Source organism: Crotalus tigris, unplaced genomic scaffold (assembly GCF_016545835.1).
Source record: "Crotalus tigris isolate CLP2741 ecotype Arizona unplaced genomic scaffold, ASM1654583v1 scf7180000024439.5362192, whole genome shotgun sequence".
NCBI classification, from domain to species: Eukaryota; Metazoa; Chordata; class Lepidosauria; order Squamata; family Viperidae; genus Crotalus; species Crotalus tigris.
Window position 1 is genome coordinate 2,963,406 of NW_024100609.1, and position 22,813 is coordinate 2,986,218.

A 22,813-nucleotide genomic window follows, 5' to 3' on the forward strand; every position below is an offset into this window, starting at 1 on the left:
GCAAGATGGAAGGACTGCTGATTCAAAAGTCTTCTGATTCCAAGGGGTTATCAATATCGATTTTTGATGGGGTTATGCTTCTCAGAGAGCGCATGCTTCAAAGCTAGGGATCCGTCGGGACTGATTCCTCCTTGAAGACAGTCTTTTGTGCTTTTGTCATTTCTTACATTGGTTACAGTGATCTGTTTTTGATGGAGTTTCACCTGGGACTATCCAGAAAATTCAGCTAATGTAAAATCCCAAAAGCTGAAGGACAATGGTGGATATTCTCTGTGGAGGCTCTCCTCCTCTGGAACAACTTAGCAGAACTTAGCAACTTAGCCTTGCAGAAACCTATAAAGATCTGGCCTTTCCAACACAGCTTGTATGTCAAGGCATGTATGTCAGAATGTTTCTGTAACTGTTTTATCACTGTTAATTTTTGCTTTATTGTTATTACTGTTTTATTATAATCTGAATGTGTACTTTGTCTGGAGTTCACCAAGACTGAGGCACTGGATAAATTTCATAAATAAATAAAAACAAAATTCTTCTAGTTTTCCATCTACAGTCAAGTACTGATTTAATTTTTTAATGATTGGAGTATCGTGTCACACCAATTCATCTCACAATTCATTAGCTACTCTCTCTTTAAATTGGTCAAATGAAACCAGTTCATTACACTCCGTTCCAAGCAAAAAAATTGGAAATCAACAATAAATGTCCGTACTTTATAAGTGTATTTCATCAGTAGATATTGCCATTCTGGCAGAGTTATCAAAGGCAGATGTAAATTTAAGCAAAACATTGGCATAACTATCCAAAATAGGATTATTTTCTAAATTTAGAATGGCCATTTGGCAGCTTTATCAAAAATCCAAGTATAAATTTCACCCAAGAGCAATCTGAGAAAAATTTTAAAATATACATAAACTTCCATCTTTTTGAACAATGAATACTTTGAATTTTTCTGGACATCTGACATATTTATGAGGCACGAAATGAAAAGACTGAGGTCACATAAGTCATCTGGTTGATTGCTTGAGTCAAATGGCTAAACCGAGCATTTACCCAATTCTGGCACAGGTTCACTCAATTCTTATATTATTAGAGGGCATTAGAGACCAGCTCAGCACTCCACAGCATAGAAAGAGGATAAATTCCAATGCTCTAAGTCTAAGAATTTGAAGCCCTTTTGCCTCCCTTGTAGATAAAGTCTCACTGGAATTAGTCACACTATCTCCAATCAGTCCTGGCTAGAAATAGTTGATTCAATATTATTGATCGGTAATATTTAATAAAGAGCCAGATTTGGTGCAGTAGTTACCAGGCTAGAAGCTGAGAAACTATGAGTTCTAGTGAGTCTCCTTAGGCACAAAACCACCTGGGTGATTTTGGGCCACTCTAAGTCCTAACAAGAAGGCAATGGAAATCCACTTCTGAAAAGCTTGCCAAGAAAAATGCCGAGACTAATCCAGGCAAGTTGGCAGGAGACATGACTAACTTGAAAGGGCATGTGCATGTGTGTGTGTGTGTGTGTGTGTGTGTGTGTGCGCGCGCATACACACACACAGTCATTACAAGGGAGGTTAAGGTTACAGAACAAGAATTCAAGCAAGTACTTTACTTTCAAATGAGGCAGACACATATATAACAATTTCTGGAGATAAAATTCTTGTCCATTTTCTATTGTGAAGGTGGAAGAGTATTGTTTTCAGAATTGCAAGTCTTTTTATAAGTGTGAAAAGAAATTCTCACATTTTTCATCTGCATTTACAGTATGTGTAATAAAAATACCAATCATGTAATTCCCTTTCAGAAGCAAAAAAATAAAAGCCAAAAAAATTTAAGTACGAGGAAAGGAAAGGGTGGGCTAATTCTAATTTATACCAACACCATTTAATATACAATCTCTCATTATCAGTCTAGCCGTCGATATCACGCTTCCTTCCAGCATGTTTGTACATGCCTTCCTACACTGCCTTTTGTTCTTTAAACATCTCTCTCTCTCTCTCTCTTTTTGAGGTTTCATCAACTAATCCAATCAAAACTTTCTTAGTGATTTTCTTCCTCTCAACCCATTCATTCTTTGATGTATGTTTTGCAATTTTATCCTCAATTATTTGTGCTATATGACCACACCACCTCAAATAAATTTTTCATACTAGTCACTCACTTTTTATTTAATACACTTTCATTCAGTACTTCCTTGTAGAACCAGTCTTTTTGATTAGCTACAAAAATTTCATTAAATTCCCATTACATTCAATGTACTTTTATGTTTCTCCTGATGTAATTAATCATCAAATAAGGTGACAGACCACATACCCATTACATTCCTGCTAGCAGTTGTATGTTTTAATATTTCTTCACCCATTTCCCATTTTTAATAAACATTCCATTAAAGGTTCCCCCTGTCCATCATGTTCAACACTAGGGGGCAGTGCTCATCTCAGTTTCTAAGCCAAGGGAGCCAGCATTGTCTGAAGACATTTCTGTGGTCATGTGGCTAGAAAACAACAAGGCTCATGGAAGACTGTTACCTTCCCACCGAAGTGGCACCTATTAATCTACTTGCATTTGCATGCTTTCAAACTCCTAGGTGGGCAGGAGCTGGGGCAAGCAACGGGAATCACCCCATCACATGTTACTCAGAACTTGAATCCAGGCTGTCAGCTTTCTAAGCTCAGCATCTTTAACCACTGAGCCATTGCACCTCCAAACATTCCATTAACAACTTATAAAAATTCATCTAGTTGTTGTTGTTGTTTTGCAAATAATGTATATTTTAGTCATTCACTCCATTTTGCTCTTTTTTTAAAAAATCTTAATTTAAAAAAAAACATTTCTTATTGCCTTATACTTTCTACCCAACATTATTGGTCAACGACATGGCATCACCAAATGTATTTAAAATAGATGGGACTTCTTCATACTTTCCATGTGTGCACTTTTTGTGGCAATCTATAATATGATTCCTTTTCATCATTTTCAAAAAGGATTCCGCATCCTATTTCTTTGTCTAGTTTTTTTTTTCTCATTCTGTTGGGAGAATAATCTATCTTGTAAAATTTTTTCATGCAGGATCTGTATTTTTACACACTTTTATCATTTAGTCTCTCTCCATTCCAAAATTCAGTTTTCTACGGAACTGGTGTGAGAGAAGAGATTTGCCGATACTGGCCTCCACTACTCATTATTACTGGTTTTCTGGTTTTTCATGTACAATAATACTTTTTAGTGAGACATAGAAGGTAGAATCTATTGTATCAGTCATGCCCTAATCATATGGAGCATTACTCTGCTGGTAAGATAGCAATGGTCAGTTTTAACACAACCAAAATCCAGCTTACCCCAAGCATGCTCACATGCATGCAAGCTAGAATAAATAATCTAGAGACCATCTTACAAGCCAAAACACTGTGACCCGCATCCCACCAACTAGAGCAAGCATATTGATACACACTCAGTGTATCTGTCTCCCATTGTTTTAAGTTTATATTTATTCTTCCTGTATGCTGGTGCTGGCTGAAGGTCATAAAGTACATTGGTTCAATTTAGACGCTGTGAACCTGTTCAGCAGTGTCAATTTTTTTAAAAAATCAGAAACAAGATGGACAAGGCAGCTGAACTGAAAATAATAAATTTGAACAAGGTAGAATATAAATTACTAAGCTGGTTATATTTAATAATGCAATCACCCTATTTAAGCAAAAATCTCCCAAGGAAATATTAAATAATTTGCTCCAGACAATTATACAAACAACCTGAAATTATATTTCCAATTTGACCTTATTTTGTTCTATGCAGATTTTCTGTATAATAACCAACTTAATAACTGAAACACAAAAGCCAGGAGGAAATAGCAACAGCGTATATTTAGAAAATTTCATTAACATATTTATTGTGGGTTGGATATAGACAGTCATACTTAGAACTAAAACCACTGAGGTGGCGCAGCAGTTAGAGTGCAGTACTGCAGGCCACTTTAGCTGACTGTGTTCAGCAGGTCAGCGGTTCAAATCTCACCGGCTCAAGGTTGACTCAGCCTTCCATCCTTCCGAGGTAGGTAAAATGAGGGCCCAGATTGTTGGGGGCAATGTAAAATATATATACATTGCTTACTGGTGTACACTGCTTAGAGAGTGCTTGCACTTAAAGCGGTATATAAGTCTCATAAATAAATAAATAAATAAAGTTAATTGGGCATAAACTAGGCTACTATAAGCCCTACTGGTTTCAATGGGCCTGTCCAGACTGCAAAAAATTGTAACTGTCCTTCTCTTGGTTAATAAAACATTTCTGCTTAATGTACTTTTTTTTTTTTTTTGCAGGAAGAAGGAAGTTACCTGTAGAGAAGGAATGGCAGAACCTGGGGCAGGGTTAAAAGAGGGATTAGCCTAAAATACCTACGTAGCCACAAGCGAACTAACTCCAACCCCCTCTTGAATTCTGCTGACCCTTATCTAACCCCAAGCAGGTGCTAACTCTTAGTTGAGAAGATTTCTGTGCATAGGCATGATTAGTAATAAATCAAGTTTAATTGGACTTCCCCCTGTGGATCTGGCCTCTTGCCTGACATGACCCATTAGTTCATTTTTCCTTCTCAGAAAGCAGTATGAAAGAAGAAGTAGACTATGTAAAAAAAATGAATTCATTCATATCCCTAAATGTGCTCTTGCTAAACCAAGAAATACTAGCAATGCAATCCTACTATCAGTTACATTTCCAAAGTACTCAGGAATGCAAAGTGCCACACAACCTCTGGTGCTATAGTCCAGACCTGCACAATATGCAGTTTGTCAAACAACCTTATGCATCCCGATGGCACGTTCTGAAAAAATAAGCAATCCATTACTGCCAATTATTGCCACCACCAGGAAGAATATGTTATTTCTGCCCAGGTTTTCAGAGCACCTCCCACCTCAAAAGATATCTGCCAAGCAACACCAACATCTCCAAGCATCACAGACACTGCCACTGCCAATGCTACTGCCAAGGAACTGCTCTTCCTTTGTCGCCTTTTTCCTCCTTTAGAGCAGGTGTCCCCAACCTGTGGGTTGCAGTCCACTACCAGGCCTATTGGCCACTGGGCCATATGAGTGGCTGGCCAGTGTGTGCGTGTATGCAGGCATGCAAACACAGCCCCACTAGTGAGAGCATCACCAACAGCATCGCAGGCATTCGCAGCCCCACTCACATGAGCGTTGTGGGCACTCACAGCCCCACTTGTGAGCTACAGGTGTTTGTGTGCACACATGCATATGCATTCACCCCCCCACACACACAAACCATCCCTTCTTTTTCCCCTCCCCCCCTCATTCCGGGCCACCTATCCCGAAAGGTTGGGGAATTGTGCTTTAGAGTTCCGCAAGCCTGCTCTTGTCTGAGACACACAGGCTGAAATCCCGCACAACCACACAGCTCACTAGATGATTTGGGGGCAGGCATTTTCTTTTCACCCCACTTATCTCATGGGTTATTGTTATGGGAACCAATTTAGAAAATAAGAAAGAACAGAAAATGACAAAAGATTATAAACACAATTAATATACTAAAAATTACATTGACAAAAGCACCATCAGTCAATGGCAAAAGTCAGTTGTACTTGGAATAGCTTACATCCTATTACCATACCTGCTATCCCAGGTGCTTGGGAAGGACTAAACAACTGGATAAAAATGCCAAATCCACACTAAACATTTGGCTGACTGTGCGACCAACCATAATAACAACAGCAGCTATAACAATGCATTAAATTTTTATTCGTGATGCCTAAGTCTCAAAGACTTTCGGCAGCTCTCAACAATCAAATGAATAAATGAGAATAAAATTAATAAAAGATAAAAGATGGCAAGTGCAATGCAGTGAGGGGTCTGACTTTTCCCTTACCAGCAGAGTGTGGATGAAGACCCAGAAGTTTAATGTTCTTCTGAACAACAGCAGAGAAAGAAAGAGAGAGAGAGCAATCTAGGTCTTAGAGGCAACATCATTCCAAAGAGCAGGATATGCTACAGAGAAGAGGTGCTTCTGGGATCCCGATCAATGGCATTGTTTAATCTAAGAAGCCCAGAGAGCACCAACCCTACAGGATTGGCAGATATGGGAGATAGGCAGTCGCTCAAGCAACCAGACCCTATATGGCTATGCTATGTAGGGCTTTATAGGTAACAACCAACACCTTGAATCACACCCAAAGCCAAACTGGTAACCAGTGCAGCTTGCAAAGCAGAGGTGTTACATAGGCATACCAAGCCATGCCCATTACTTTCACGCTGCGACATTCTGGACCAGTTGAAGCTTCCAGATGGTCTTAAAGGACAGCCCCACATAAAGAGCATTGCAGTAGTCAAGCCTGAAGAGGACTATGGTTATGAGTGACTGTCTGAAGGGCCTCCTGATCTAGAAAAAAAGACACCAATTCTGCACAGCCCTTCCTAGCCACAGCCGACACCTGCTCTTCAAGCAGGAACTAAAAACCCAGAAGATATATCGTGATAAGCGTGACTGATTGATTGATTGACGAATATTACTCTTCACTTTTTTTAGACATACAGAACAAGAAATACAAGCAACTAGGTTTCCCAATTACAAACAAAAAAGCAACATGATAATATTATTAGGAACAAACAAAAATTCTTACAACTGTCAACATTTCCACAAGGGCTTTTTTTTTTCTGAACTGCAATAATAATTCAGTTGGTTATTAGACCATCCCTCTTACAAAGTGTTTTAATGAAGGCAGTGGTTTATCTCAGCTCTGATGTTTGTATTCAGGTTCTCTGGCAAATTAAAATGAAGGATAAAAAAAAAGAGATAAGAATTCAGTAGCACGTGGGGGTGTGGTGGGGTTCTCGTTCTCAGACCTGTTTGCTGCCACATAACTCAGGAGCTGCTATACAGGTGTATCGATTTCACTTTGCTGCTGCTCTTCCTAAGGATTCCATAATGTCCCATAGGAAAATGTGCCTCAGAATTGCTTACAACAGCTTTTCAGAACCAAAATAGCTTACATTCAAGCATAGTGTAGGACAGTGGTTCTCAACCTTTTTAATGCCGCGACCCCCAACCGGTCATAAGTCGAGGACTACTCAACCGGTCGTAAGTAGAGGACTACTCAACTGGTGCAGCACCGTTTGCAGAATGGGACTTTTGGCAGGCTCAGCAGGGCAGAGACAGCCTGGACAATTCCTATTGGCTTTTGAAAGCCAATAGAATTAGACTCTATTCAAGAGAGTCTAATTCTGTTGGCTTTCAAAAGCCAATAAAATAAAAGGGAGTAGCACAGCTAAGGAAAAGGGGAAAAAAATGGTGGACTGCGTTGTTTGGCAACCCCCGTGAAATGGTTGTTCGACCCCAAATGGGGTCCCGACCCACAGGTTGAGAACCACTGGTGTAGGAGGCAAAAACCTACACATTATAGTACCAGTTCATGTAGTAACATGATCCTAAACACAATGTTGATCTTGTACTATACTTAATTGGTACTTAATTATACAGATGAAATGAGGTTATTATAATTCTGCTACCATAATTACAAACACACACACACACACACACACAAAATCACTAGATTTCTTCTGCTACATAAATTCTATATGCCAACGTTTAGGTACTGTACTGAACATCTTAATTTGAGGTTGAACTAATATTGTCAGTACTTTTACCAAAGGCCATAATTCCCCCCCCCCCATCAGATGCTTTCCAAATATATTGGGATTAAAATTTTTTCAATACCAGCCCAGAATAACTGGGGAATTTCAGGAGGTGAAGTCTTATCATATTCAGAACAAAAAAAAAAAAAAAAAAAAGGCTGAAGAAGTCGAGAAGGCTCTTCAGGCCTTTAATAGCCCATAAAAATCTTAATTTTTTTTTAAACCACTGCTTACAATTTCACCAGTCAATGAAGGACTGGCTTCCCAAGGGAGTCTGTGTTGCGCAACTAATTTTTACCACAATTCACAAAAATGTCACATTTTCACACCAAGATGGGAATAAAATGTATACATGGGCCAGGTTCAACATTTTACAACATACTATGATAACTGTATCACATAGGTTTGAATGTGGCATATTCTATGGCAGGGCTTTTCAACCAGTGGTATGGGTACTATCTGTGGTACATTGGCACCTGGCAGGTGGTACGCGACCATCCTAGAAAAGTAGCGGGGGAGGGGAATGAGCTGAACCGGTGGCAGCACCGCACAAGTCTGAGCGAGAGATGGCTGGAGCTGCAGGGCTGTCAGGGGTCAGCGGAAGCGCCAGGATCAGTGCCGCTTTCCAGCTGATCGGAACTCCTTTGGGGCTGTCAGGGCTCAGTGGAAATGCCAGGATCAGCGCCAGGCTCCAGCTGGAGCTCGGCGCTGATCCTGGCGCTTCTGCTGAGCCCTGAAGAAGCACCAATCAGCTGGAAAGCAGCACTGATCCTGGCACTTCTGCTGAGCCCAGAAGAAGCACCGATCAGCTGGAATGTTGCAGCATCTCCAGGGTCTTGTAATTTACATTCAGATGCTTGGCAACTGATTCATATTTATGGCGGTCACAGTGTCCCAGGGTCATGTGAAGTGACCAAAACCTGCTGTAACCACCCAGCAGACGGGAATAAATACCAAACACACACTCCTACTCCACCCCCACTGTCAATCCTCAACAGAAATGCTCACAACAATGAAAAGGAGGAAGAACGCTACTGGGCAGGCAGGCAGGTGTCTTGCTCGGCTGTGGCTTGGGGGGCACTTTGTTCAGTACCATTGTAACTTCAAACAGTCACTAAGCGAGCTGTTGTAAGTCGAGGACTGCCTGTACTTTATCACTTTTTTCCTTTTTTGGGGGGGGGTCATCACGTTTTTGACACTTTGCTAGGCGACGGGTGGTTACTCGGATGTTGCCATATCCTAAATGTGGTACAATGGGTGAAAAGGTTGAAAAGCCCTGTTCTATGGCACAACTATAGACCTCCATCCGGTTTAACATCTATAACTCAAGAAGAGCCATAGCTGAGAACTAAAGCTTATAAATGCAGTTGTGATTTGCCTTGATTTCTGTTTTATCAGACACATAATAAACGTACACTGCACATAATGATAGATATTATAGTAATTCAGATTAAGAAGACAAAGGGGCAACAGGAAGCATGTACTAGGCAACTAGCGATGAAGAGACAACCAGGAGACTCCCAGACGCGAAACAAAACATGCAAGTTATGCTTATTTGTGGATATAAGTACTGTGCTTTTTTCTTTTTTTAAAACTGATGAATCAAAACTCAAATTTCTGGGCTATCTTGTTACAGATTTTTGTACTTAAGAGGGACTAAGAATGTGAAGTCAGAACACTGACGATGAAGCAATGAAAACATGTTAGCAACTCGGTACAGAGAATAACAGCATCCCTCCAGGGTTTCCAACTGCAAACAGTAAGTGTGATAAGCTTCTGGCATTTTAAACAGCAGATAAGATGGATGATACTTTTCTACATAAACAAGACACCTGAAGGTGAATCTAGGCACGGAAGTGATTCTAAAATACTCATAAGACAATGTACATTGTGCTCAAAATTAAAGATATGGAGTACACTAGGATAGGACTCATTTACTTCATAACATATATAACTTTTCACCTAAAATCCCAGTCACTTGCAATTCATATCACTTCACTTAAGGATATATGAATGGCTCAATACTCACTTGTGCATATTTTCCACTCCTATAACGATCATGATATAGTATGAAATTCCACTTTGTATAACAAAATGTAAGGCATACCTAGGAAGGAAATATTATGATAATGGCTTATTAATCCAGGTACCAATTCAGTTTTAAATAATAGAGAGAAATAAAACACTGCCCTGATCTGCTCCTTTGTTGATAAATTGTTATCATTAGAATTAAATTAGAATTTCAGAGACATCAAAATTACTCTAAAGCCATTGTCACCCATTGTATCCAAGTTTAATAAACGGGTCCTGTCGTGATCCCTTTCTTTTAAGAATACACTAATGTTTTGGAAATAAAATCCAGCACTCTAACATTAATTCTAGGAAATAAAAGCACTGAAATGAAAAATCGAGCTACTTACCATCCAAAACAAAAAAGTGCAAGATAAAGGCCCAAGAGTGTGGCAACAACATGCCTTATGAATGGACTAGTTTTGCTTGAATGAAGGTAAGTTCGAAACCACACAGCAGCCAGCAAGGCAAACAGTTGGCACACTACAAAATTGACCTGCAAGAAGAGACAATGATTATTAAAAACATTAATATTCATATAATTGTATGTTGAAGTTGATTTTCTGTTTATGCAACAAACAAACAAAACCAACAGTGGCAAACTTTTTTAAAAAAACTTTTAACTCACACTTTCACAATAAAAATTCCAAATCTGGTGTTTTTTTAAAAAAATAAATCAATCCCCAATTTGCGTTATTGTTCATACACACAGAAAAAAAAGCAAATCTTTGCTGTATTTGGAGAGTAAAGAGGATGAGCTGCTTCAATGAAAGAGATGGCAGGGGAACTGTCTGCATTCTTAAAAAATAGTATTAAAAATTTATTTGAGAACCTTGTATTCTGTAGATAGGGCAATGGCAACTATAGCTTTTAGAAAGGCTAAAAAGAGTTATGGTCGAGTTAAGATGGATTCCTTTCTCAGAACAAGTCCCAAAGCAGATAGCTAATACCTGAAGACATTGGTGCTGCAGCCTTTTCTCAGTCTCAAGTATTAAAATTTTTTAAACCACAGTATCAAAAGGGAGAACAACCTTTAAAGCATAGCTGCCATAGATAAAAATGCAAAGTAAGGGCCTATTTATTAATCGCATGCATTGTGATTCCGTGCAAAGGGAACTCCAAAGAAATTTGGAAAGTGCATATAGGACCAGATGCTCATTTCTGACTTAGTAGAAATGGGAAAATACAGAAGTTGCACAGCGATCTTAGAAATAAGGTCAAGAAAAACCAAAGGGAGCTTAATTCCTTTTTATTACATCAAATGCAGTATCGAATTTCAACTGGCCTTCTGGCTTTTCAGAAAGCCTTAAAAGCTTGGATAACTAGTGAGTTGAACCTGTCAGGAGCTGTCAACTTACTGTTGGTTGTTATTGTCCTTGGCTGTGTTTCTTTATAATGTTTATTTTGTATCCTTAGTTTTCAAATTCTGTTAGCATACCCGAAATTGCTGTTGCAGGTTGGGCAGCGATATAAATGGATTAAAAATATACAGACAATAAAATATTGTGCCAAGAATGTGCAGCGTGCTCATGTCATGAAGCATCTGATTTATCCTGAATGTTTGTTTAAAACCATGATTCCATTTAGAAATTTGTTTACCACAGATGCCATCAGTGTACAATGAAATGGCAGCACATGTCCTATAGTTTGCCATTTGATGTTTAGGTAAATAGGATTTTTTTTCCTTATGTGATTATTGCTTTTTTAGCTTTGTTGTATTTGATTTATGTTTTAACTGTTAATTATTGTAAATAGTCAGATGTTTTGTGAGTTGTGTCATTTCTAAATACAGGTAGTCTTTGACTTACAATCATTTGTTTAGTGACCTTATGAAGTATAACCACATTGAAAAAAGTGACTTTTGACCGGGTTTCAAACTTACAACTGTTGCAACATCTCCACAATGGCGTGATCAAAATTTGGGCATTTGGCAGTCTGTTATGTTGCAGTAGCCTGAGATCATGTGATCACCATTTGCAACCTTCCCAGTCAGCTTCCAAGAAACAAAGTCAATGGGGGAAACTGGATTTGCTTAACACCCATCTGATTCACTTATCTAGGGGTCCCCAATCCCCGGTCTGTGGCCCAGTACTGGGCCGCAACATGCCAGCAACTGGTCCGCACAAACAAGCAAAGCCCCATCCACGGGATGCAGGTAGCACACAAAATGGCGCACCCTCCAGTCCGTGGAAAAATCTCTCTCCATGGAACCGGTCCCTGGTGCCCAAAAGGTTGGGGACCTCTGCACTTATCTACTGCAGTGAGTCACTTAATAACAATGGCAAAACTGATCGCAAAATTGGGTATGACTTCATGTAACAGCTGCTTTCTTAGCAATGGAAATTCTAGTTGTAGTCATAAGTCAAGGGCCACCTGTCACTAATTTATCACTATTACTATTACTAATTTAAAAAGGGAAGTGTAAACAAAGGAATCCAAAGAAGGCCCACCCAAGATAGCAAACAGGCCTGAGGGAAAGGCTACTTGAAGAAAACTGCCCAAGCCTTGAGCATATACAAAGTAACACCAAAGCACTGTTTCAGTGCAGTATTGATATTGGCACTTATTTATACGTGCAAGGGTGGGGACAGAATGAAGGAATGGCTTTATCTACTCACTGCTGTCCAACGGACATTGTGCCAAGCCAGGCTCCGAAGTTAGAAACAAGCTCAGTCACAGAGGAAATATCCTTGGATAGAGAGGGAGAAGAAAAAGAATTTGGATCCAAATCCCATTTCACACCCCCCCCTCATTAATGTTATTTCGGCAAGCTAGTTATATCCATTTGTCACTTTCAAGTCTATCCCCAAAACAAGTTTCATCCTCTCTCAGATCTCTGGCTCATCCCTGCCGAGCTATAAAGTAATGTAGACGTTTCCCCTTTTCTTTTTGGGTGTTTGTTTAAAACATGTAAATAGAGCAAATTAGGCTGCGAATCTCAAAAAGAATCAGGGTAGATCCATAGTCACCTTTGGCACAGCATGGTAGAAGATTTGCCAAGGCTTAAGAATCTGTGTACTGAATGGAATATTTCCCAGATAATTCTATCCAAGCCACTTTTTCTCTTATGTCCACCTACAGAAAGTAAGGGAAGCTGTTCAGCATCCCAACGCCGTTTCACTTGGTTGCACCATTACCAAGTGCAGCGTCTGAACAAACAATCTTACATCTAGAATTTGTGGCTATTAAGTTATTTAAGACACAATGCTTCTTACTGTGTCTTCTTTACAGAATTATCCAGGATGGGGGTGGGATGGGAATTCCCTACTTTCCAAACTAAGGAAGGCTTTTGAAACCAGTTTGTGCAAAGCTTTGAACACTAACGCTGGCTCAACCTCACTGTAATACTATAATGTAAGCTGCTATTCAAAGACACTGTGACTTACAAGAGACCCAACTAATTCTTAAAGTAACAAGAATCCACATTAAAACTGAGACGCCCCACTCTTCTAATGATCAAAACTAAGAGTAAGCTCTTAAGATTTGTAAAATATACCATGCGTTAGATTGTGCTACAACTGATAAACTTCATCTCACCCAATATGCTACCAATAAAGTTTAGCTTTATATAAAAGCAAAGAATGATTTAGAAAGCCTGTGATAAACCTGAGGTCATAGCTTTTTAAAATTAAATGACTGTTTCAAATTTCCATTTGCACTTTTTTTTACAGTATCACCGTGCCAGACAAAAAAGTATTATTTGTTCTAATAAACACATATTATAAGAAAAGAACCAACACTTCTTAGACTCAGGTTCATTTCTAGTTGCCTACAATTAATCCTCCCCTAGAAGAATTTAAGGGTTTTTTTCATTCCTTTGACATAAAATAGTCCCCAGTACAGTATATTGTGTCTGTATGCATGTCTCATATCAGTGAAAGATGCAGAGCAAAGATGAAAACCTACAGAAGAGGCAAAAATCCTATTAGGTACACTAAATAATGCATCTGGAAGACCAGTGAAACTGAAAGAAAATATTACTTGAGAACACAAGATGCTTTAAGTAAAAGTGTAAAGTGAAAGCAGAGTAGAAATGCTTTTAAGTGAGAGTTGAGTGAAGAACCTGTGACCTATATGTTACTGAAAAACATGCCGATGAGGAAGGATTCTGAAAATTGTAGTTCAGCAATACATGGAAAGTTACAAGTGCCCCATTTGTATTGCAGAGAAAATCTTGGAGAGCTTGTCACAAAGAAAGGGAAGAGGATTAGAAATAGCAGATAGTAAAAGACATAATGAAAAGATCCCCTTTTGGAAAGGGTGTCAACTTACAGAACAGTACTCCTTTTATTGGCACTTAGTTTTGAAAAGTCGGAATCTAAGAACTTGCTGATCCTTATGCTCTGAAATTCACTGTAAAGCAGTGTTTCTCAACCTTGACAATTTTAAGGCATGTGAACTTTAACTCCCAGAATTCCACAGCCAGCAAAGCTGGCTGTGGAATTCTGGAAGCTGAAGTCCACATGCCTTAAAATTATCAAAGTTGAGAAACACTGCTGTAAAGCAACATTTCTGTCCCTCCCCTTTTTAAAAAGAGAGATACTTGGGTATATCCTGACATTTCACCTGCTATTTATCCATTATTTCATCAGATGATTCTAAGGGAGCAGAACCAATCCAGGGCCCCTAGCCACTTCAGTGCCTTCCAAACTCTGAGCCTTTCCTTCTATGGCCAGTTGGGTTTAGGAAGCACAAGACTGTTGGATCTTTCAAACCAGTTCTCCTCTCCCCTGTCCTCCAGGATCTACAGGTCCTGGATCTATATCAGCCCAAAGAGTGGAAGATCAGTAGAGGAGGAAGAGGAAGAGGTGCAGGATGAAGCAGGAAAGAGGCACTTTGTTATCTGATTATGCAACAACCCACTCCCCAGTGTCCATCAACTGTTTTAGGCTAGTTTTGAAGAGAGAGGGGGCTGGAAGACCTATGCAAGGAAACTAAAGCAATGTTCAAAAGAAGCCCCAACCCAAGTTAAGTACTCTTTCAAAAGAGCAATATTCCCAGTGGTGAGATTCAAATATGTGTGGATGCCGCTTTCGGAAATCTATTTCTCTGTGTGGATGCCGCTTTCGGAAATCTATTCTGGGCCTGGGGAACAAAAAATTAGCTACCGGTTCTGCCGAACTGGTGCAAACTGGCTGAATCCCACCAATGAATATTCCCCTCTTTCAAAGTAGCCAGAAAACAACTGACAGGTGTTGTATAGCCCTTTCTCAAAACTTGTCTCCCGGTCATTCACAACCCAGTTAAGAAAGTGATTGGTGGATGTTTTCCACTTGCTGGTGACATTTGTGGAAGGGAAAGTTTGATGAATCCCTCAAGCCTTTTCCTTAAGTTGTCCTGTGCACAGAAAATAAGGCAAGCACCATTTAGCAGCATTTTTCTGTAAGGAGTAGATGCCCATGGTTAGGGCAGCAAGTTTTATTTATTCACTGTTTCTTGCTAGATATTACAATTTATAACAATAAAATATATAATACTAATATAGTCCTCGACTTATAGCCCAAATTTCTGTTGCTAAGTGAGACATTTGTTAAGTGAGTTTTGCCCCATTTTCGACCTTTATTGCCACAGTTGTTAAGTGAATCACTGCAGTTGTGAATCTGGCTTTCACATTGACTTGACATGTCAGAAGATAACAAAAGGTGATCACTTAATCCCAGGACACTGCAACCATCATAAATATGAGCCAGCTGCCAAGTGTCTGAATTTTAATCACGTGACCATGGGGATGCTGCAACGGCCATAAGGGTGAAAAACATCATCAGTCACTTTTTTCAGTGCCGTTGTAACTTCAAATAGTCACTAAATGAACTGTTGTAAGGTGAGGACTACCTGTACAAATACAGACCAAAGAGAATACTGAAAAAGAGATAGCAAACATGATTTTGATGATTAAAAATAAGTAAATAATAAAACTGGAGTAGAGAGCCAGCTCAGATAACCATCTAAAATAATCACACATGTAAATAAGACTCTTGTCTAGGCATCATTAAAAATTTAAAGGACTATGAAACTTCATTACAAATTTCTATTCTAAACATATTTCTATTGAAATATTTGAGGGAAAAATTATATAATTAAGAGGAGAAAATACAAATTGTAGATAATTAACAATACATTAAGAAAATACTGTAATATATATATATAGTTTATATCTGTTGGCCTTTCAGGGTAAACCTGACAGAAATCACAACCAGATGGGCTAATTCAGGGGTAGGCAACCTTGGCTCTTTTATGACTTGTGGACTTCAACTCCCAGAATTCCTGAGCCAGAATGGCTGGCTCAGGAATTCTGGGAGTTGAAGTCCAAGAGTCATAAAAGAGACAAGATTGCCTACCCCTGGGCTAATTCTACTTAATCGTAGAACTAAACTGACAGAATCTTTCAAGTCTGAAAATACCATCCTTACCCCCTTCCCTCCAGGTTTCTTTACAGAGGGAGGGTCTCTCCTGAGTCTCTTGCCCCATTCAATATCCATCTGTGGGCTACATTGCTTCTTAGCCAGCTGTTCCCTTGACAGTTCTCTTTGTTCATTCTTCCAAAGTCTTTCCCAGATACCATTACAACTGGTCAAATTTAAACATAAATCCTCATGATATAATGATGGAATATAAACTTTCCTCACAAATATATAATTTCATCAAACAATCTTTGTTCTGAGTTACACTTCCCTAGCAGATTATAAATTATGCCTTACAAATATTCAGTGTTATGAATTATAAATTATAATTTTTTAAAATTCTATCAAATTACTCAATTTGTTTGATTAATTTTGTTTCTGTAATTCCTTTGTTGCTGTGCGGCTTATGTATTTGGAGGTATTTAAACCAATTAATATGGAAGAGTAGCAAGAGACTTGAAAGATCTTAATTTTTCCTGTTAATAATAAAGTCTTGTACTCTAAACAAATTACTGACTTTCCATTGAGTTACCTAATATTTTAAGATCTCTTGAAAATTGCTTAATTTTATGTGTATCAACTCCAATATGGAGTCGTGCCCCTTCCATAGATGTGAAGGAAATATAAATCGTTCTGAAATCTATTTTAAGCAGCTAGCACGACAATAAAATCTGAAACTTAGAACTGCTAACCCATCTCATTCTTTTGAATTCTACATTCCTGAATGTAATAGTTGACCTTTTATTATACCATGTATTAATTTAGTACTTCACTGAATACCTTCTTTTCAATAAAGATATAAATTTCTAAAATAGAAATCTAGTTTAATGAAATATTCATTTTTCCCACTCCAATTCTGAATCAAGAGAGGTTTAATTTCTTCCATCAAGAAATATCTGTTGTTAAGTGTTGACAGGTTGATGAATGAATATTTTTGAAGAGATCTTTGTTCCTTTTTGTCAAAAAAAGGGGCGTTGGTCTTACCTGAACGCCTTTTCTCAGTACGGAGATGGATAATCCACGGATGGGTTTTCTCTGTCTGCCTGCTCTTGAGACCAAGTAGCCAAAACTTGACATGCCCCCATTTCCTGTGGAGTCCATTCTTAACGAGGGCGAATTGGCTGATGATTGATGAGGTATTGGCTCTCAGCTCCCTACTAGCGGCCTGCTGGCCTTGGGGTGGGTGTGGATTATCCATCTCCGTACTGAGAAAAGGCGTTCAGGTAAGACCAACGCCCCTTCTCCAGTACAGGAGATGGATAATCCACGGATGGGACGTACCAAAGCCTCACTGTCCCAAGGGGTGGGAAACAGATAAGGCCGGTAGATTGATCTCTGAGACAACTTGCTGGAGGACCCTCCTACCAAAGGAGGCGTCCGCCGATGCAAAGCGGTCTATCTTGTAGTGTCGTATAAACGGGGAAGGCGAGGACCATGTCGCGGCCCTGCAAACTTCCTCGATTGACGCCTGGGTAGCCCATGCCGCCGAAGTTGCAGCGCTTCGGGTGGAATGGGCCGTGAGATGACTTGGGGGCGGCAGGGATGATACATTGTAAGCTTCTGCGATACAGCTTCGGATCCACCTTCCAATGGTGCCCGCGGAAACTTTCCGCCCCAAGGTGCCCGCTTGGAAGGACACAAATAGGGCCTCCGATTTGCGGAAGGGTTCTGTACGCTTTATATAACGCTGCAAGGCTCTGCGGACGTCCAATGTATGCCACTGCCGCTCCCGGTCATGTGTTGGATTTGGACAGAAGTTTGGGAGAATTACTTCCTGTGTCCTGTGAAAGAGTGAATTCACCTTCGGTATGAAGGAAGGATCTAACCTAAGGACCACCCTGTCCTTGTGGAAAATGCATAGGTCGTTTCTGACTGACAGTGCGGCCAGTTCTGAAATTCGTCTGGCCGATGTGATGGCAATCAGGAACGCCACCTTTAGCGACAGGTGTCGCAAGGAAACGGTCGCCAATGGTTCAAATGGTGACCGAGTGAGTGCGTGAAGGACTCGCGGTAGTTCCCAGGACGGGTACCTGTGAATTACTGGAGGTCTGGTGTTATAGGCGCCCTTGATAAAGGCGCGGATCCTGGGGTGGTGAGCTAAGGGAACCGAATCCGTGCAGGTGAGGAGGGTGGACAAGGCCGCCACTTGCCTGCGGATGGTCGCGGGGGCGAGGCCTCTGTCTAGTCCCTCCAAGAGGTAATCTACTATCTGAGGGATGTAGAGTTTGTGTAAGTCAAACTGCCGTTCCCTGCACCAAAGGCAAAAATTTTTCCAAGTGGAGTCATAAATGCGGTTTGTTGCCGGACAGCGTGAAGCTTGAATTATGGTAATGGCCCCGGGAGAGAATAGTTCCTGTGCCATTATCTGGCGCTCAAGTGCCAGGCGGTCAGTTGTAACCATTGGGGTTCCGGGTGACTGATGGTTCCCTGGTGTAGGGACACTTGATGAGGGGGAATGTTCCATGGGGGCGACTGAGACAGGTTCATCAGGTCGGCGAACCAGGGTCTCTGTGGCCAATATGGTGCTACTAGGATCACTTCTGCCCGCTCCTGAATCAGCTTGCGGATGACCGCCGGTATGAGTGGTAGTGGGGGAAAGGCATAAAGCAGACCCTGAGGCCACTGAGTTCTCAGAGCGTCCGTCCCCTCTGCTCGCGGGTTGAAGTAACGAGAGTAAAATCTGGGGAGCTGGGCATTGTCTGATGATGCGAACAGATCGAGGATCGGGTACCCGAACTTGCGGGAGATGTCTAGGAACAAGTTCGGGTGTAGCCCCCACTCCGAAGGGTCCACTGTGGTGCGGCTTAGGAAGTCCGCTTGCTGGTTGTTGACCCCCGATGTGTTCCGCTTTTAGTGACTTCAAATTGGGCTCTACCCAGCTGAATAGGAGTCGTGCCTCTGTCATCAGGGTTTTTGATCTGGTCCCCCCCTGCCGATTGATGTGCGCCTTGGCTGCTACATTGTCTGTTAGGACTAGAACATGGTGGCCTCTGATTCTGTCTTTGAATTGTTGCAAGGCTAGGTGGATAGCCCTGAGTTCTAGCCAGTTGATGTTGTTTCTCAGATCAGTGGCGGACCAACGTCCCTGTACAAACTGGGAGTCCAGATGGGCTCCCCAACCATACAGACTGGCGTCTGTAGTGATGGTAACTCTGACTGGTTCCTTGAAGGGTGACCCCTTGGTCACGGCCCAAGAGCACCACCAGCGTAGCACCCTGCGGATTTGTGCCATGACCCTGACTAGGTGGTTGGATGCGCTGGTGTTCTGCCGTTGGTAAGGGAGCAGAAACCACTGTAGTTCCCGTAGGTGGAGCCTGGCCCAGGGTACAATGGCTATGGCCGATACCATCTTGCCCAATAATTGGGAAAGTGTTAGTATCGGAACTGAACGTTGCCTGTGAACCCAGCGAGCCAGTTCCCTGATGCCGGCCACCCGTCTTGGGAGAGATAGACCATACAGTTGGTTGTGTCTATCGTGGCCCCCAGATGCAGCAGCCTGGACGAGGGAACTGTCTGGCTCTTCTGAAAGTTTACTGAGAATCCGTGTAATTGGAGGACGCGAATGACGGTCCTTACGTCCGCCTGAGTTGTCTGTAGGGATGTTGCTTGGATTAGTATGTCGTCTAGGTAACATTGGACGCGTATTGGGATTTTTCTCTGTTTGGCGGCTACCACTGCTAGTATCTTGGTAAATACCCTGGGTGCCGAAGATAGACCGAAGGGGAGAGCTCTGTATTGGAAGTGTTTTCCCCCGTAACAGAAACGTAGGAACCGGCGGTGGTTTGGGTGGATGGGGATGTGAAGGTAGGCTTCCGTGAGGTCTATCGATGCCAGGAAGTCTCCTTCTCTGATGCTTCCCAGGATGGACTGAAGGGATTGCATCTTGAATTTTTTGTATGTGATGTAGCGGTTGAGGTTTTTTAGGTCCAGGATTGCCCTCCATCCTCCTGAAGTCTTTGGAACCACGAAGAGGATGGAGTAAAATCCTCTGCCTCTGTATTCCGCTGGGACCGGTTCTATGGCTTGAATGTCCAACAGGTGTTGGATGGCCTCCTGCATGAGTTTGCGTTTGGTGGGGTTCCTGGAGACCGAGCAGTTGATGAGTCAGTCTGGGGGTGTGACCAGGAACTCCAGGGACAGCCCGGACTGGATGGTTTGTAGTACCCAGTTGTCCGTGGAGGTCTGCTCCCACTGGTGGAAGAAGTGAGCTAGTCTTCCTCCAATGGGTAGGTCTATGTAGGAGTCATTTTGTCTTCCGGTACGGACGACCCGTTCCACGAAAGGGTCGTCTCGACTGGTTTTGTTGTCTGGGCTGGAACCCCGGTCTGTCGTAGGGGCGGCCGTACGGTTTGTTCTGCCTGGGAGTGAATGGCTTGGGTGCCTGACTGATAGGCGTGGTTGTCGGTTGGCGAAAGGACTGCCTACGAAAGTAAGGTGTGGTACGTTTGTCTGACCTTTTGTTCAAGTGTGCCATGACCTTCCGCTTGTCTTTGTTCTCTACAAGATAGGGGTCCAAGGCCTCCCCAAACAGACCGTTGCTTGAGTAAGGGGCGGTCGCTAGCCGCCACTTAGCCTAGGTATCAGCTTGCCGGTGTTTTAGCCACAGCATTCTCCTTAAAATACCTAATATTTTAAGATCTCTTGAAAATTGCTTAATTTTATGTGTATCAACTCCAATATGGAGTCGTGCCCCTTCCATAGATGTGAAGGAAATATAAATCGTTCTGAAATCTATTTTAAGCAGCTAGCACGACAATAAAATCTGAAACTTAGAACTGCTAACCCATCTCATTCTTTTGAATTCTACATTCCTGAATGTAATAGTTGACCTTTTATTATACCATGTATTAATTTAGTACTTCACTGAATACCTTCTTTTCAATAAAGATATAAATTTCTAAAATAGAAATCTAGTTTAATGAAATATTCATTTTTCCCACTCCAATTCTGAATCAAGAGAGGTTTAATTTCTTCCATCAAGAAATATCTGTTGTTAAGTGTTGACAGGTTGATGAATGAATATTTTTGAAGAGATCTTTGTTCCTTTTTGTCAAGAAAAACTCCTAGTTTTTTTATCTTTTTATAGTAATATTAAAGCCTATTAATTGATATAAACGTTATTTTCATCCTGCAAAGTTCCATATCGACCCTGAGTTTTTCCTTTCTTAAACATGACACCAACCATATTGTTTTATATATTCTATCAGCATGGTTAAGGAGACTATAGGTTGACCAATTGTTAGTACAATATCAGTAGCAATTAATTCCAATTCATGGTCTTGTGCAGTTAATTTCACTGATGGAATTTTATTTTCTGATGGAATTTTATTTTCTTGACATATTTGGATTGCCAATGGTTCTAATGCTGATAAAAATAAATAGGGAGAGACAGGATACCCTTGTCTTATTCCCTTCAATATAGTTCATTGCTGCAAAGCAAGACTATTCACTTTAATTTTAACTTTTTATTCTTTATAAATAGTCCATATACATATAAAAAAAAATAGGCCACAGCCTCCTTGCTTTTGGGGGGGGGACAGATGTGTAAAAAAATTGTCAAAACGTTTTTTAGAGGAATTTTTAGACAATAGCAAATTTTAAGTTGGTACAATTTTCTGCTGATTGAAGGACTACCGTAGTTCATAGCCCCTTATCTTAATTCTCTCACTGAAATTAAAGGATTAAATCCCTGTGGTCATCATTAAAGTGCCTCATTAAAGTATTTAAACCTATAATATATTAAACACAAAACATAAACATATACTTAGAAAACTTCTTTAAGACTATTTTATAATCAGGTAGCAACAGCTGAGAAGGACTTCTTTTTTGTAACAATTTGCCTTTATATTAATCAAGGGCATCCAGAAAGGGATTTCTGATGCAAATTTCCAAGCCAGTAAATACAGGGGGAAACATTCCATTCGGTATTTTTAATGCAAGCTATTATGATTTTCAATGTTACTTAGAACTGATGTAAACAGTGGACTATAAACCATTCATAATCACTACACTGACTTTTAAAATACATAAAAAGACACACAAAAGAAATAAACTTGAATTATTTTAAATCTAACTAAAAGTATTCTTAATTTTCTCCCTAAAATTAAATGGATACAAAGAACCTGTTGGTAGAGGTTTTTTTTTTTTTAAATTATGACAGGTTTCATTTCTAAAATGAATGGAAAAGAAAATAGCAGTAACAAGTTGAACAAGAAAAGCATTTGAAGACACTTGATTCATAAACTTCGACCTAACAAATTCTCAAGGGAAAAAGGTTAATGTTTACAGACAAAAACAGGTATTTGTCCTCAATAACAACAACAACAACAACAACACTGGAAGGGACCTTGGACCTCTGTTCCTGGTTTAAAAGGAGAGGGTCCCTGTTTTTCTTTAAGGTGACCTACAATATAATATTGTAGGAGCTAATTTCTTCACTTAAGAAGTTAACTATTAACCCCCTGTTCATATATGTCAATTTCATTTCAATTTCCTTTTCATGAATCTTTATTTCATACTGGTAAAGAAAGTTAACAATTAACCCCCTGTTCATATATGTCAATTTCATTTCAATTTCCTTTTCATGAATCTTTATTTCATACTGGTAAAGAAACTTATATCCCAATAACATTGTGAACAATACTGTTGAAAGTACAGTATATATTTTGGGTCACTCTTATCAAGCAAGCCACAAACATAGACTAAATA

General features: G+C 40.3%; 1 protein-coding gene across 3 annotated transcripts in view; it reads right to left on the minus strand.

Annotated features, from left to right (window-relative positions):
* Positions 1–22,813, minus strand: part of MBOAT2 (membrane bound O-acyltransferase domain containing 2) — a 90,120-nt gene that overhangs the window by 44,204 nt on the left and 23,103 nt on the right. For 2 of the 3 annotated variants that reach the window (XM_039331863.1, XM_039331864.1), the window contains exons 2-3: positions 10,055–10,200; positions 9,664–9,741 (exon numbers count right to left, since the gene is read on the minus strand). In XM_039331863.1, the coding sequence (XP_039187797.1) occupies positions 9,664–9,741; positions 10,055–10,200 (224 nt within the window). Of the gene's footprint in view, positions 1–9,663; positions 9,742–10,054; positions 10,201–12,322; positions 12,338–22,813 lie in introns of those variants that run through there. The other variant, XM_039331865.1, reaches the window with a different exon arrangement.